We start from the raw sequence: 16410 nt of genomic DNA, 5'->3' as shown, positions 1-16410 counted from the left end.
CAACCCTACAAGTCCCCTTGGACTGAGGAACATGCAACATCCGTCTTAAAGAGACCCGCACATAATAAACTGAATTACTCCAACCAAAACGTATGTAATTAATGTCGGTCTTGTTATAATTCGTTCTGTGGAAAGAATTACTGTTTGAGGAAAAAAGAATAAACAAGATGTTTATAACAATTCATTAAGAATTGAGGGGAAACAATGCAACTAACAGAAGAAGTACATACATATGATATTACAAAGAGACATTTATTAATTGTTCAATCTTGTTTTTAGCAATATAAACAACCATTGACTATGTACAATTAAACTGGATCACATTTTAACTGATAATAAATTTCTTATCAATTACAATGTTTAATCTAAAGTGCAGAAAATTCTTACAAATGTTGGGAGTTGTAGTTTTATTTTTGTTGTATTTGTATACAAGCAAGACATCATTGTGCTACTTAATGTATGTCTCTTATACAACTGCTTATTTCCGATTCGATTCTTCTCTACAAAGTAGTTTTGGACGAAACTTTGGGATGGGGTTGGTGCAACGGGGGGAAGGGACCAGTGCTCTATTTGCTCACAACTGATTTTCTTTTTTACGACCAAGCCTTACTTTTTATAATCCTGGGGAAGGGGGGCTCTAGTTTCATTACATTATAAGAATTCTAGACCAAGCCAAAAACTTGTTGTTCCACAAGAGCAAATGTTATTTTTTCTTTACAGTTCCTGGTAGAGAGGAATGAGGGAGGAGATTGTCACGCACCAACACTAATGCACTGGAAAATCACAGTTTAAATGCAGTGCTGCTATATAATAATAACAGAAAAAAATATTATTTGGCACATTAGAAGTAAGTGGGGGGTTTAAAACCAAAAGAATTAAATTACAAGAATAGAAGATAGCTTTTTCTCTTGCAGCAGAGCATTAAATATATATCACTCACAGACATTATTCAGAGAGAGAAATGCAAATTGAAGATCACATAAAAACTGGCTAAGGCGATTGTACAACATTCTTCCACGACCAGAGCTGAAGCAAATCTTCACACAAAAATAATCCTAATAAAAACCCTGTTTTCACATATTCATCACTTTTCCTTTCTTCCGCACTCTTTTTGATGCATAAAAAGCACACCACATTGCACCCACTAAGTTAGCTGTAGTACAACACCAGTACAATGTTCTTTATTGTAGTGGTAGTTTAAGAACAGATAACAAACAATGCTTGGCCCCTTTTCACTTACAGTCGCCAGATAAAAATAAACACAGGAACAACATTCGCACCATTTATGGACAACTTCTTTAGGCAATTGTGAAGCAATATGGCCTAAGAAAGAAATATTGTTTTTACCCTATCAGAAAAATCATGCATTCATATAAAATAAAAATATAAGATTGTAACTGTTCATACATATTACTGCGTGGTAGAAAATAAATGTTCAAGGAAAAAAACAGCATTAAAAATATTTTAAGACAGAACTAGAGAGACAATTTTCAGAGTAACAACATGGCTGACTTTACAAAAACAAGTCAGATTACTAATAATACAGCATTAATAATGATAATTGAGCACTCTGGAAGGAATGAATGTGCAGAGCTGTGCAAAGTTGATGGCAACTGGTGATATAACTTTTTTTTGACGAAAGCCATTATTAAATTATTTTTCTAATGCACTGCTAAATATTTTAGTTTGGTTAAAATTATTATTCTTTCTCTTTTATTTCAACTACCAGCATAATCACACAATGTTTCTCTAAATCTGTTGTTGTCATCCAACTTGTCTCAATGAAAAGTATGTCTAAAACATTTCGTCACTGAAAATACCTCCTCTGCCAGTTTGGGCAGAGAATGAGTTTTTATGCAACCTGGAAACTCATGAGGCTAAACAAAATATTTAAAAATAGATTATCACCTCAAAATGAATGCACACACTGACCACACAGTTCTTTTGTTGCCGTTATTGAAACTTTAAAATCAAGTCGATGATGGATCCGAGTCTCTTCACTGTCAATATGGACATGAGCAAAACAGTTTAACGAACAAACACTTTAGAACCCCCTGAGCTGTTCTGACAAAGTTGATAACTGTTGTATCTTTCAAGATTATCTTGAATTAGGTAAACAAACAGTATTTGTAGATATGATTCTTAATTTTTTTTAAAAGAACAAAAATCTTTGCAATTATTCTTAATTGCAGCAGGAGGAGTTTCCACTGTCACACGATGCGGGTAACAGTTGCCACGAGTCTCAGGTTTTCCCAGCATTTGATCGACCTTCAGGATACAAGTAAACACCTTCAACACTGAAGATGGAAGTCTCTGAAAAACAACGTCAAGAATTCTTTTTTAAAAAATGTTGATTATGAATAACTTTGATATATTGTCCATAAGTTTATAAACATGTTTTAGGTTTGTACTAAATTTTTATAATATTCAAGAACTTTTTATTACAGTATTATTCACTTTGTGTTGATCCACTTACAGTACTACAGAGCGTAATTTCATTCTTAAAGAATATTACTTATGAAATCAAAACTTATTTTCAAACCAATGTGATCAAATATGAGAAAACTTGGCCGAATCATGCGATTATGATAGACATTATCTTAAACCTACAGAGTTCAATAAAGACTTTGAAGAAATTATGTATATTCGAAGTTCATTTAAAATCTAAAGTTCTTTGGAAAATAATCACAGTAAAAACAAGTTTCTATGGATTCAGTTAAGCAGGATTCTTGCAAATAACTTGATTTACATAAATATTGTTATGACAAACAGTTTAACCGCTTGTGCAATTCTTGATTATACACTCCACCTTTACAATAGACATTGCCTGTCTTTATTAAGACAACATTAAAATTTGATACATGTTTCATCCTTTATCAGGACATTTTCAGTCAAAAAATAAATGTAAAGACCTTAAAATTGTAACAAGGACATTGAACATATTAAGTATAAAAATTCAATGATGATTGCATCTGGCTAAAATGCCATGTATGAAACATCATGTTATAACAATACTAAATTATCAGCATTTAAAATAGAACAGATGAAAATCTTACGTGAGCCTGTCTGTGTGATGAATGAATACTTTATAAAGACAGGCAATTTGTACTGTAAAGGTGGAGTGTACAATAAAGAAATGCACAAGTAGTTACTTACGACAATACAGGCTCTACAGTCAGGTTTATTTTATATAACAAACAGTTTAAAGCTATAATAATCCGATGAAACTTTAATACAATACTGAGTATATGTACACAAATCAGCATTTTAGAATTAAAGCATATGTAATAGTTGGAAATAGAATTCTCAAGCCTAATTTTCTGGCAAGAGAAAGCAATTTTGAACATGAGGAACATACTAAGTACTTAAAAAGTACTTAAGAACACTTTAATTGAACAAATTTGTGCCGTATATTTATTGCTATATTAAAGATAATAATGTTACTGGTTACTGGTTTTATGATTTTTAGGAGTCACCAAGGTGCTGGAATATTGTCCTGAATGAGTTCTTTTACATGCCAGTAAATGTACTGGCTGATGTATCTGAGCACCTTCAAATACCACCAGACTGAGCCAGGATCGGACCTGCCAAGCCGGGCTCAGAAGGCCTGAGCTACACAGCCCAGCCGTAACAAGAACCTGTTCTTCGGGCAAAATACCAAAACTATGACACCTCTTATAGCTGAGAAGGGTTGAAGTGAGTATAAAACGTGCACCAGTTTGAGAGAGAGAGGCAAGCTGATATCGGCACCACCACCTAGGCTTTTTGTTGCTACAAAAGACTGAGTGCCCAGCCTGCCAGTGTCATTTTGTCTAGATAATGGCTACAGCATAGTAGTTTACAAATATGCTTCGTTGAAACTATTAAAGCCAACATGGCCTAATATCCCAGAAGAAAATCAAAAGTCAGTATTCTTATATCATTCAGAACTTAGGCAGACCAGAATTAAAAATGTTGATTGACTAATTCTTATTACAAAGCTGTAGGCAACAGATGAGAAAAAGAGAGATAATCAATGACTAGAGCTCAGATCTTTCTTCTTCTTATTATTATTATTTGGTTCTACAGCTGGGTTCCAGCCTTGACCGCCTCAACAACATGCCTCCAAGTGTCCCAATCCTCTGCTTTCGACCTCTATCCTCTGACTCCAGCTCCCCTTAGATCCTTCTCCACTTCATCCAGCCATCTCAGTGGGGGTCGTCCCACTCTTCTGGTGCCACAAGGTTCTGTAAATGTCACCTTCCTACAAGGGTCATTTTCGTCCTTTCTATGCACATGCCCAAGCCATCTCACTCTTCTTGCTTTGATTTCGCTTACAATATCACGTTCCTTAAACAGTAGGTATAGTTCACAGTTGTACCTTGCGCGCCAGCATCCGTGATCATTAACTGCTCTGTAAATCTTCCGTAAGATCTTCCTCTCAAACATGGACAATCTTCTCATGTCGGTTATCCAGTTAAGTCCAAGTTGAATGCCTCAGAAATTTTAATTAGTACACATTTATGAGGAACTTCTTTCACTTGAATAACGGATAGTAGCAATTAGCTCATCAGCATATCTATATTGATTACAAATGTTTAAAAACTGACATCAAGATGTTCATAAAGATAAACCAAATTTTACATATACCACAAGAACTGGAAAGTAGTTAACACCTGCAGACATGCAGACCAAGCTATATAATGGACTTACCTTTTTTGTTTACTGAACCCTTGTGGATATAATAACCTGTGACATAGAAGCCTTACTATATTTTAGCCGTATAAGACATTTATTTAAACTTCACATATTATTATATCCAAGTTGAATAATTATTGAACATCTACGAGGAAATTTAAGTAAACAACTGGTTGTTGTAACTAGTACATCAGCCTATATATAATGACTGCTAATGTTATTACTGAAGTAAGAAACTCAGTTTCATATATATCATTATGACTACATAGTAGCTACGACCCATATTGTTCTTACAATGTGAAAAAAAGCTCATTCCACTTTTGTAATTTTAACTGTACAAATATTTTGGTGTACACCTTTCTATATTCCATTTTAATAATAAAAACCCATGTACATATGTAACGTAATTCAGTTCAAGCACGTACATTTAAAAAAGTATTGTTAATAATTTTAAGAAATGCAATATACTCTATATCCAATGTCTTTGTCTTACTTCCTAGGTTGATGATGGCATACCCTATTGCCGAAACCAGTCCCAAATAAAAATGAATAAGTGATGACTTTGTAATTATCACTATTTCTTGTATTGAATAGGTGGATCCCCCCAAACCTAACAATTTTGAATGTATACCAAGTTCTTGCATTGCACTAAGCAGTTTATCCCATTTTATACTGTGATATGCTGATTTGAAATCAATAAGCAGGTGGTATGCAGTGATTATGTACTCTCGGGTCTTCTGTAGGATCTGTCTTAATACAAGTATCTGATCGGTGGTCGACTTCCCTGTTTTGAAACCACATTGATAGTTTCCTATTATCTCTTCTACATGCAAGTAGTCTCATACACAATATATTGGAGAATATCTTATATCTCATGTTCAGCAATATGATAACCCTGTAATTTGAGAAGTCCAATGGATCTCCTTTCTTACGTATTGGGCAGATTAACCCTTCTTCCCATTCTCTAGGTAAGCGTTCATTTTTCCATATTTCACAGATGACATTTGAAGCCTTTGCAAGAGTTGGTTTTGCCATTTTAATGAGCTTTGCATTTATATCATCAGGCCCAGGTGCCTTGTTGTTCTTCAATCTGACGATGGCAAGTTCTACCTCTCTATAGTAGACAGATTAATTTCTCCATTGTCTATTTGTGGGGATCCAATTTCCAGCATTACTTTTTTATTACAGTGAGCATCATTCTCTACTCCCTCAAGCTGTTCCTGGAAATGCTGATTCCATCTCTCTAAGACCTCCTGTATGTTGCCCGTCAATTCTCCATTAGTTTTTATGCAGTTTAATATTCTTGGTGTAAATCCTATTCTCATATTGTTGATCAAGCGATAGTACTTTTTCAAATCATTCTGGGTATGCATTTTTTCTATCTCCTTGAGCCTTGCTTCATGATACTCCCTTTTCTTCTTCTTGTGTACCTGCTTTTCACTTCTTCTTAGCCCTCTGTATGTTTCAACAGTATTTCTGGTACGTTTATTGATCATTGCTTTGTAGGCTATATTCTTCCTTTCAGTTATTTCCGCACACTCTTTCTCAAACCATGTGCTCCTTTATGAATGTGAGGGAACATTGGACTTCTTATTACCATGTCAGTTGAAGCTGAAAAATCAACTAGTCTCATGCCATTTTCATTGCTATCTCTATGAAGACTATACTTGCCAATGATAAGTGCTAGATGTTCCTCTTGAACCACTTGGGCATTAAAATCCTCCAGCATCGGCACAATATCATGTCTGGGGCACTTTCCATATTCTCTTTCTGGGAGTTCATAGAAGGAATCCTTTACCTCTTCATTCTTTTTTTCTGTTGGTGCATGAGCACTAAATAAAGTATAGTTTCTGAACCTTCCTCTGATACGCAGTTTGCATAGTCTTGGTGTGATAGGTTGAAAATCGATGACTAGGTGCTTCATACTTTTGTTCACAATGAATTCAGTACCAAACTGGTGTGTTTTATCATAACAGCTATAATACATGTTGTATTCATTCTTTTTCATAATGCCATTCCCAAGCCATCGTACCTCTTGTAGGGCTAGTATATCTATATTGTATTCTTGTATATTACTCACAAGATTTTGGAGGGCACCAGTTCTATACAATGATCGTACATTTCATGTTTCAAATCGTAGCCATTTGTCCTTGCAGGGTCGTCTATATTCAATCCGTCCGGCTTCCGTTTGTTGAGGATACGTAAAAATTTCTTTTTTACGGGGTGGGGCTGTTAACCCCACGCCCAACCCCCGACTTGGAGGACCAGGGAACCTTCTGTTAGGGTTAGCACACCTTAGCCAAGAAGGCCCCGTTTTAAGGCGCCGGGCATTCGCCTTCACCCATCCCCATATGGAGTAGGATTTGCTGGTTGCATAGGCAGGTAAACCTGCCAACTAGAGCATTTCCCAGTATTTCCAGAGGCACCTGCTTGGTACAGGCACCTCCACTGGGACTCAATAACCATCCATTCACCCTCACCATTTTCCCGGGCTTGGGATAGGTACACAGTTGAACTGGATTGCTCCCCCTGTGGCTGGAGAGCTCAGATCTTTATGCTCTAAAAATGCTTCAAATATGCTTGCAATTATGCACTAAAAAAAGGTGAAAAATATGCACAGAAAATTAAAGAAATATGCACTTAAAACTCATGTAAGTTTTATTTGCACACCTATTTACATACAGTGGAACCTCAATTTTCCAGTTTTGAAGGGGCCACAAATAAAAGCACAATACACAAAAACTGAAAATGCGGGAACAAATTAAAACCATCAACAATTTGGCTAAACATCACAAAAATGTAATATGTATACCATTATAATCCTATAAACACTGCTAAACCAAACTAAACTACCTGTGCTAACCTTTTCATTTCTACGTAACTATTGCATCCTACATCAAGGACCAATTTTACATTCATATTTTGACCGAGTCTACCGAGTACTTTTCACTATTTTTTGATACCGAAATTTTGACATAATTCACCAAAAAACAGTAATTCAGGGAAACAAATAGAAACAAAAGGCAACACCTCCAACTATAAGATTTAGAATCAGAGATTGGTCATCTTCAACACTATCTGATATAAGGGCTTTGATTGGCGTAAAACTTATTTGTGGAATGACTCTTATGCCTTTTTTGTGCTGACATGCTGCTGTGAAATTTTTTAATAATATCCTATGGACCTCTGCGTTGGAGTACATCCAATATTCAAGGTAATTAATATTATGTACATATGCATGTTTATAGGTAGTGGTTTATAATTCTGTATGTGTTTTAATTTGCCATATTTTCGGTCTGCGTACAGACATAAAACGCTTCCGCCCATGTAGAGTTAGGAATGACAGGAGGGCTGGTATGTGATTAAAATGGTACGTGCAATTCACTTCCATTGGGGGTGTGCCTGAAAAGAGCTGCAACACCTCAGGGTGAAGACACAAGATTATTTTACTTACTTATTAGGTTGTTCGTGGGACCACGTAACTTGAATTAAGAATATGGGAATACATCGTTTCTGGGAATGGATAATCGAGGTTCCACTGTATATCATTCACTGCATGATACAGCATTGCAATAGATAAGTAGAAGTGTCTCAATGTGTACTGGAGACAAGTTACATCTATTGCCAGTCAATATGAGTTTTTTAGGATGAAAATGATATTTCTGCATCAACTGACAAGATTGGACAGTATTTATACGCTGGTAGCAAAAGCTCAGAACATTCATCTGGCAAAGATAGCCTTACACCACTGCCTAACTGACTAGACCTCCTTTAGTCCCGGGTTCAAATTTTACACTATTTTCTAATTCTCTCCACTTTTTTTTTTCCGTAGCAGAATTCAAAGAAGAAATTTCAAGTGATCCAAGACACACCCCACAAGACTGATCCTCTGAAGTGGTGAAGGAACTGCAGGAAAGTCCTAACCTTTCTTTTTCACCAAACTGTCTGCATATACTGTAAATGGTACAAGGAAAGTGTCCTTACTCAGGGATTAAATTACAGCAAACTCCCGATTTTCTGTGCCAAAGCAGACCAGAGTTAGCATGAATAATCTGCAAACACACGTAACAACCTGAAATTTGCACTTTTGTATGTGAACAATGCAATGTGAAATACCAGACTCACTGAAGGTACAAGTGACTGCAGTTCAGCCTCAAAGTCTGCAGATTGCAAGAACAGCATGATGAATCCTTTAGCTATAATTCTTGGCTTTCTAAACTAGTTGATATAGATTTAGATTCCCATGGAGAATCTGAAATATTTGTCGCGAATGAGTAAATTTATAATACCAATATAAATAAATAAATAAATAAATAAATAAATAAATAAATAAATAAATAAATAAATAAATAAATAAATAAATAAATAAATAAATAAATAAATAAATAAATAAATAAATAAATAAATAAATAAATAAATAAATATAAACACAGTGAGCTAATGAAGACGATGTGGATCAAGCGAAAGATGAACAAATGCCAGAATGTAAAGTGAGGCTTATCGTGGTCCCTAGTTGGCCAATTAGCGAAGTTGAATGAATGAAATAAATTATGGTAGGCATGTAATATGTAAGCATGCTTGTAGTTCTACGTGATTGCTGATATTGTGATCATAGCCATAAATAAATAAATATTTATATTGGTATTATAAATTTACTCATTTGGGACAAATATTTCAGATTCCCCATGGGAATCAGAATCTATATCATCTGATGGCCAAGCAGGCATCAATTTTTGGTAATGTGACAAAGTCTCTCATAGTGCATTGGCACTGCCGGTGGCTTCATGTAGCCTACGCAGTGGCCTCCACGGTATGCACTAACCAGCATCTTGGTAGGTGTGCTAGGTACCAACTGATGAGCCCAACCTAGCACACGGGGGCGAAACGCTGGCAACCAGGAATAAGTTAGCTGGAAAATTTATAATGTCCAATAACGGACCATTTATATTGGTATTTCTAAACTAGGCAGTTACCTCACTGTCAGGCAGTTCCTCAATTGGTCTCATGTAGGCTGAGTGGATCTCAAACTAACCCTCAGATCTAGGAATCAAATCCAGGGGCTCTCACTAAGGGACAGGCTTGATATCCTATCCTAGGCCATGGACAATGAAGTATTTTCAAATGCCACCTAACTGCACCATAGTTTGATCCTGCAACTTTGAGCAAAGAAGGCTACACAGCTGGTCAGTAAAAGAGAACATAAACACAGTAGAAAGTAGACACATTTTCATACACTGTTATCTTAATGAAGGGAGTCTCTCCTTATCTCAATTATTTTTGTTCTGTTTGTCCTCTTTCTTCCCAGCCATTCTTGAGTTCATTACTTTCCCAGGTCCATCAATGGGACGAACACTGCCATTTTCTGAGGGACTTGTTCCAGAGGGCGTTCTTCAGTCATTAAGTGGAAATTATGGTAGGCATGTAATATGTAAGCATGCTTGTAGTTCTACGTGATTGCTGATATCGTGATCATAGCCAAAGACCTCCAATTTTTCATCGCTGTCATCAGCCGATAATCTTATCAGAGTTTTTGTTTCTCGCCTGCAGTTCCGTAATCCTTAGTCCACACGATGAAGGTGGCGCTGATGGCTTACCAGATTAATTCTTCCATAAAACATGTGACCACACATGTTGCATCCGATGGAAGGTGGGGGACGTGGCAGTGTTTGACACAGATTCTTTCTCTGGGGAGTTTCCTCTCTGTCTTCGACGTTCCTGCTCAAACTGTTCAACTGCAACTGACATGGTAGCACGCCAGTGAGGGCGATCCAGTACGAGAGTATGCCAAGTATTTGGGTTTATACCTGCTCTTCTCATGGTCTGCTTCAGTTGGTCTTTATATCGCTTCAGAGGAGCACCACGAGTCCTCTTGCCAGTGCTGAGTTCACCATACAGGACGTACCGAGGGAGTCTGCTGTCACTCGTACGATGGATATGGTCTGCCCATCTAAGCCGATGACCAACGATGGTGGCTTTCGATACAGTATTGAAACCACAACAGTATTTTACATAGAATCCAAACAAGGCTGTGACTTCTAATTTCAAAAATCTCACCTGCATTACCTGGGATTCAAACTGCAATTGCTTTGGTGAGAAGCTAGTGACTATGCCACTCTGCTATTCCGCCCCATGTATATAAGTAATATAGTAGAAGAAACAATCTGAGGGAGACATTTTACAGAGCAACTCTTGAATATATATTATCTTTTAAAATGACTGAATGCAGAAATCACAACTGACTGAACACTTACGGTACTAAAATTATATTAACGGTGACTCTTTATCAAAGTTCCGCATATTTACTAATCTAGTTTATGTAATCCAACAATTACTTTCATAGTCTATAATGATATGATAAAACAAGTTACCAACCATCGGGCAGTTCGTAGAGTTTTCGAGGAAGGGGAGCAAAGTATCGATGCCTCAGAGCTTCTTCAGCACCAATTCTATCGTCAGGATTTAACTGAAACAATCAATAACATATCTCATGTACATAATTTTTCAAAATTATTCTACAATAATCTTAAGCCTGCAGAAAAACTTCTAGAAGAAGAAGAAGAAAGTAGAACAAGCAGAAGAAGAAACAATAGAGACAGCACTCATGGTGTTGTTGAAGAGCACATTACTTTCCTACTAAGTTTGTAATGTAATTATCAGCAGGCACCAGTAGACTTTCTTTATTGTAATTTTAAAATCAATCATTTGAATATAATAATAATAATAATAATAATAATAATAATAATAATAATAATAATAATAATAATAATAATAATAATAATAATAATAATATTGGTTTTACATCGGAGATGCCGAGGTACTGAAATGTTATCCCCCAGGAATTATTTTATGAGCCAATAAATCTACCAACATGAGGCTGATATATTTAAGCACCTTCATGTACTGTACCACTGGATTGAGCCAGGACTGAATCTCCTGACTTAAGCTAAGAAGGCCAGCGTTCCATCATCTGAGCTACTCAGCCCAGCGAATAGCACTGTGTCACTTCCTCCTCTCCATTATCAGTCTACATCAACATTACGGAGAATGATGTGGTTTTGGTGTCTTCATAAAGGACTAATCCTTTAACATAGTTTTTTTTTAATAATTTAGAATTTTGAGAACCAACTTAGTTTATCCATTCAAATGGTGTGTGTGTGTGCGCGCGCGCGCGCGTGCCTGTGAGTATGTATGTGTGTGTGTGTGAGAGAGAGAGAGAGAGACACACACACAAAAAAAACACCAACATGCCCCCCCTCCCTGTCTGTCATAATAAAAATTGACTTTTTCACCTAACATTTTTTAGGTCACTATTTCACCAATTTGAAAGATAGTAAGATATCATCCACATCTATAGTGAAGGAACATTACCAGCAGCTATCATCTTAATTTTCTCAAGTTTTTCAGCTAATTACTTATGAGAGAAGTAAAATCAGGACTAAATTGTATAATGGTCAATAACTGCTGTCAGAGTAGTATGAGTGACTAAATATCATTACGACAGTTCTTGCCCTAGGCAAAGATGATTTTTCTAATTGTTAGAAATGTGCATAGTAAAGGAACAAGTGTTGAGTGTATATAATTTCAGATAAAGATGTTCTTTCTCCATAAGAGAATCAGAAATTGAAGGATGAAGTGATCTCAGAACCAAAAGTGAATCCAACAACAACATGACTCCAACAATCTTGCTGCCTACTGGGGCTATGGAATGGAATCTAAATAGCCACTATTGCCTGGCTAGAAAACTTATTTATTTGTACAGAAAAATGTAATTAACCTTCGCTAAAGAAATCCTTTGTATAATCAAATACTTCACAATAATAATGAAAGACAATAGAGTCTCGCTAATCCGAAATAATTGGGACCGGAGTCTGTTCGGATTATGAAATTTTCGGATTAACCGGAAAATATTTTCTAATAATAATGTTATTGTTTTTACGTCCCGCTAACTACTTTCACGGTTTCCGGAGAAGCCTAGGTGCTGGGATTTTCTCCCGCAGGAGTTCTTTTACCTGCCAGTAAATCTACTTACACGAGGCTGACGTATTTCCGCACCTTCAAATACCACCGAACTAAGCCAATGAAGATGACATTAGCGAGTGGATGGAAGCTGACTGTCATCAATTACAAACAGACCAAGAAATTGTAGCTATGGTGGAGAAAAAATCTGGAGATGATGGGGAACAGAGTGACGACGAAGAAGACCCACAATGAACAACTAGTGTCACATTCAGATGTCGCGGCCGCCTTAGAATTTGCCTTACGCTACGTCGAGCAACACTCCGCTGCTATGCACACTGATGTGATGGTTATGAGACGCTGGTTTAACACTGCATCTTCGAATAGGTTCCAATCGTATGGCAAAAGAAACCAACAGACTTTGTAAAGTTAAACGACCAGTGATTGATGGTTTATGATGTGTAATTATGTTTACATTATTTTAGTAAAATATGGCTGATAAAATGCAAGTAAATCTTCATTATATAATTTCTTCCATTTCAATAAGGGGAATTTTTAAAAAATATTAAATATTTCAGTTCGGATTAACCGGACTTTCGGATTAACGGGGTTCGGATTAACGGGACTCTAGTGTAATATGAATAATAATATGAATTGTATAAAAAAATTAAAAGATGCCCAAAGGTGGATATCCTTAAATTAATTTTCTCGTTATTGACCAGATAACCATGATAGTCGAGAACAGGAACTAGTTCTGCAAGGATTTCTATCTGGACAATGCCTTTCTTCTAAGAACTGCAATTATTGTTCTAAAGGTCTCAATTTCTATCTTAACTAATCACTTTAAACAGCAAAGCAAACCCCATAGCATAACAGCCCTGAAGGGCTATGACCTTTCAAGCAACCGCTGCTCAGCCCAATGGCCTGCAGATTATGAGGTGCCATGTGGTTGGCACGACGAATCCTCTCGGCCATTATTCTTGACTTTCTACACTAGGGCTATTATCTCATCATCAGATAGCCCCTCAATTGTAATCACACAGGCTAAATGAAGCTTGAACTAGCCCTCAGATCCAGGTAAAAATCCCTTACCTGGCTGGGAATCAAACCCAGAGCCTTCGGGTAAGATGCAGACATGGTACCCCTACACCACAAAGCTGGCTACGTAATCACTTCAACGAACCCTAAATTACAAAAGTCGTATTTTTAAGATCTTCCAAACCATTTTTTTAATATAATTATATTGTTCAGTATATTTTGTCTTATGGCATTCCCTGATGGAAAAGCAAACTGTTTGTTCATTCACTCATATCATTCATAACCAGCGTCATTCCATTTAATCGATGGATTGGCGTATGAAGTCCCACCACCAATCTTTATCCTTGCATCTCCCTTCAGTTTTGATGGTGATCCAATCTCCATCTCTCATCTCAATGTTGGACCTCACCATGTCTCTATACCTCATTCTGGACCTCCCTCTTGGTCTCTCTGTCTTCAAGTCGTAAATCAAACATTTTCCTTGGTAATCTGTTTGCGTCCATCCTTTGCATGTGACCACCTAAGCCTGTATGACACTATGGTATCCTGTAATCTAACAACTTAGCCATGTTTCTAACACAGACAAACTTCCATAAGTCGAAATTCTATATGTCGAAGTTTCAATAACTCAAAGTAATTTTAATTTCCCTGCGGTATTGTTTCAATTTTATGTTACATGTGTTCTATAATTCAAAGTTTTATTACTTGAATATTTTGATAACTCGAGGAATATTTCCTTCCCCAGGCGTGAAATGTTTATCTTCATCTCGAAGTTGGGGTGAAAATACAGTTGGCTTGATTACTGGAGTTGAAACTTGGGGATTGCAATATGAGCTTTTTGTTCATCTTGGATAAAGTACAGTACTTGGAGAAGTTATTTCTGTCAGTTTTCTGTGGTCTGCTACATTCCAGAGCAGCCTGGGACAAGGAGACGGATTGCAATCAATGTGCGCCTCATACAATGACAGTAAGACGGAAACTCCAAGTAATTACAGCAAGCTTGTACCCTTCATGACCTTGGCTGAAAAGCCTGGCGAGAGGGCACTGTACTGTAGTTTCTGACCTACTGTGTAAATCAGTAATGCAAACATCATGGAGAAGAAACATGTTCTGAAATCTTTAAGAGCAAGTGAAAAATTAAAATTAATTCATGAAGTGGAAAAGGGTGGGAGAAAGAAGAAAGATATTTGGCGTACTAGCTAATATGCTGTCAACAATTAGGAAAAATAAAGACAAGACTGCTAGCACAATGCAGGAGTCACATTTTTTCAATGGAAAGGAAATGTTTTAAGTGCTCAAGTTAGTCTCAGCTGGAGGAAGCTATGTTTAAGTGGGTGAAGTATATGAGGGACAAAAACACCCAACTTAAAGAGTCCATGCTTTGTGAAAAAAATACATAAATTTGCTGAGGAGTTAGGAACTGAATCATTCCAGGCTAGTACAGGGTGGCATTGCCAGTGGCTCCAAGTAGCCTATGCAGTGGCCTCCACGGTATGCACTAGCAATGCGTCTTGGTAAGCATGCTGTTTACCAACTGATGAGCCCAACTTAGCACACTGGGGCGAAACTTTGGCAACCAGGAGTGAGTTAGCTGGAAAATTTGTAATGTCCAATAACGGACCAACTATATTGGTATTACAACAATAACATTACACTGACCATTGTTTGTTGTGATGTACTTTGTGTTTTATGCTGCCACTCATCTCTGACAGATGGGACTACTGCTGCATACCGAGTATAACAGCCTGCCTGAATGTCGGCGGGAAGTAGCTGGGGAGTTAGATCTCTCCCTTCTTTAGCAGCCATTCCTCTGGTTCATAAATTTTCTGATACTACTGGTACATAACACACTGGTTCATCAAAGCCTTCTAGCTATTCAATCTCTACTCAAAGGCACTGATTAGAATGAGCAGTATGCACATTTAATGGAATGATGGCAAAGGAGTGTTCGCAGCCGTCTGCGGCCTGGTCCTTCCAGCTCTGGAACTCTGGACTGATAGATCGGCAACACAGCACTCTTATTACAAGAACTCTTCGTTAAAAGTGAGAAAATGTGCAGTTTTTCATTTGATTGAGTATTTTATATGATAACATTGCTTTTTAACACGAAATTCCTACTGACGTTGTAATGACCTATGTTGACTTCAGTTGGGAAAACCACAAAGACAGTCTTTCTGAGAATTCCGTAGTGAAGCACAGGTACATCAGATAGTAGTTTAATAAAATAGACACAATGCAGTAGAATCAATCAAAACGTGTACAGTATTAATATGATAGCATTAAACCCTAGCTGGTAGAACCACAGGAGTAGTTCTAGTAAAAATAATAGTAGGAAGTACCAACAGTTAACTATTCATATGTTTATAATACTACCGTATTATGGTAACCTCCCTTTTTTTAATCTCAAATTTATCTCGAAGTGTTTTTTATCTCCGAAGGCACTTCAAGGTATCCAAGTATGACTGTATCTGTATTTCTCATTTTCTCACATCTGGTTTTCCGACCATACTCCTAACAAAACTCATCTCAGCTGTTTGAATCCTGCTCGCCTCTTTCAACCTCATCATCCAAGTTTCACATCCATACATGAGAAATGCTATTTAATAGATGTAGTAGATGGCTTTCATCATCATCATCATCATCATCATCAGTTTTCCACTCCAGTTGCCTGGGTGTGGTTTACGAGCTCTCTCCACTTCTGTCTGTCCATGTACCATTCTTCTCTCAAGATGACATCCC

General features: G+C 36.9%; 1 protein-coding gene across 6 annotated transcripts in view; it reads right to left on the bottom strand.

Annotated features, from left to right (window-relative positions):
* Positions 1 to 215: 215 nt before the first annotated feature.
* Positions 216 to 16410, bottom strand: part of LOC136857152 (cyclin-dependent kinase 14) — a 223194-nt gene continuing 206999 nt past the window's right edge. For all 6 annotated transcript variants that reach the window (XM_067135573.2, XM_067135574.2, XM_067135575.2 and 3 more), the window contains 2 exons: positions 11050 to 11140; positions 216 to 2313 (listed from right to left, as the gene is read on the bottom strand). In XM_067135573.2, the coding sequence (XP_066991674.1) occupies positions 2243 to 2313; positions 11050 to 11140 (162 nt within the window). In that variant the 3' untranslated portion in view covers positions 216 to 2242. The remainder of the gene's footprint in view (positions 2314 to 11049; positions 11141 to 16410) is intronic.

Source organism: Anabrus simplex, chromosome 1, assembly GCF_040414725.1.
Source record: "Anabrus simplex isolate iqAnaSimp1 chromosome 1, ASM4041472v1, whole genome shotgun sequence".
In the NCBI taxonomy this organism is placed as follows: domain Eukaryota; kingdom Metazoa; phylum Arthropoda; class Insecta; order Orthoptera; family Tettigoniidae; genus Anabrus; species Anabrus simplex.
The sequence above is the reverse complement of the archived record's forward strand: the minus strand, read 5'-3'. Positions and strand labels throughout refer to the sequence as shown.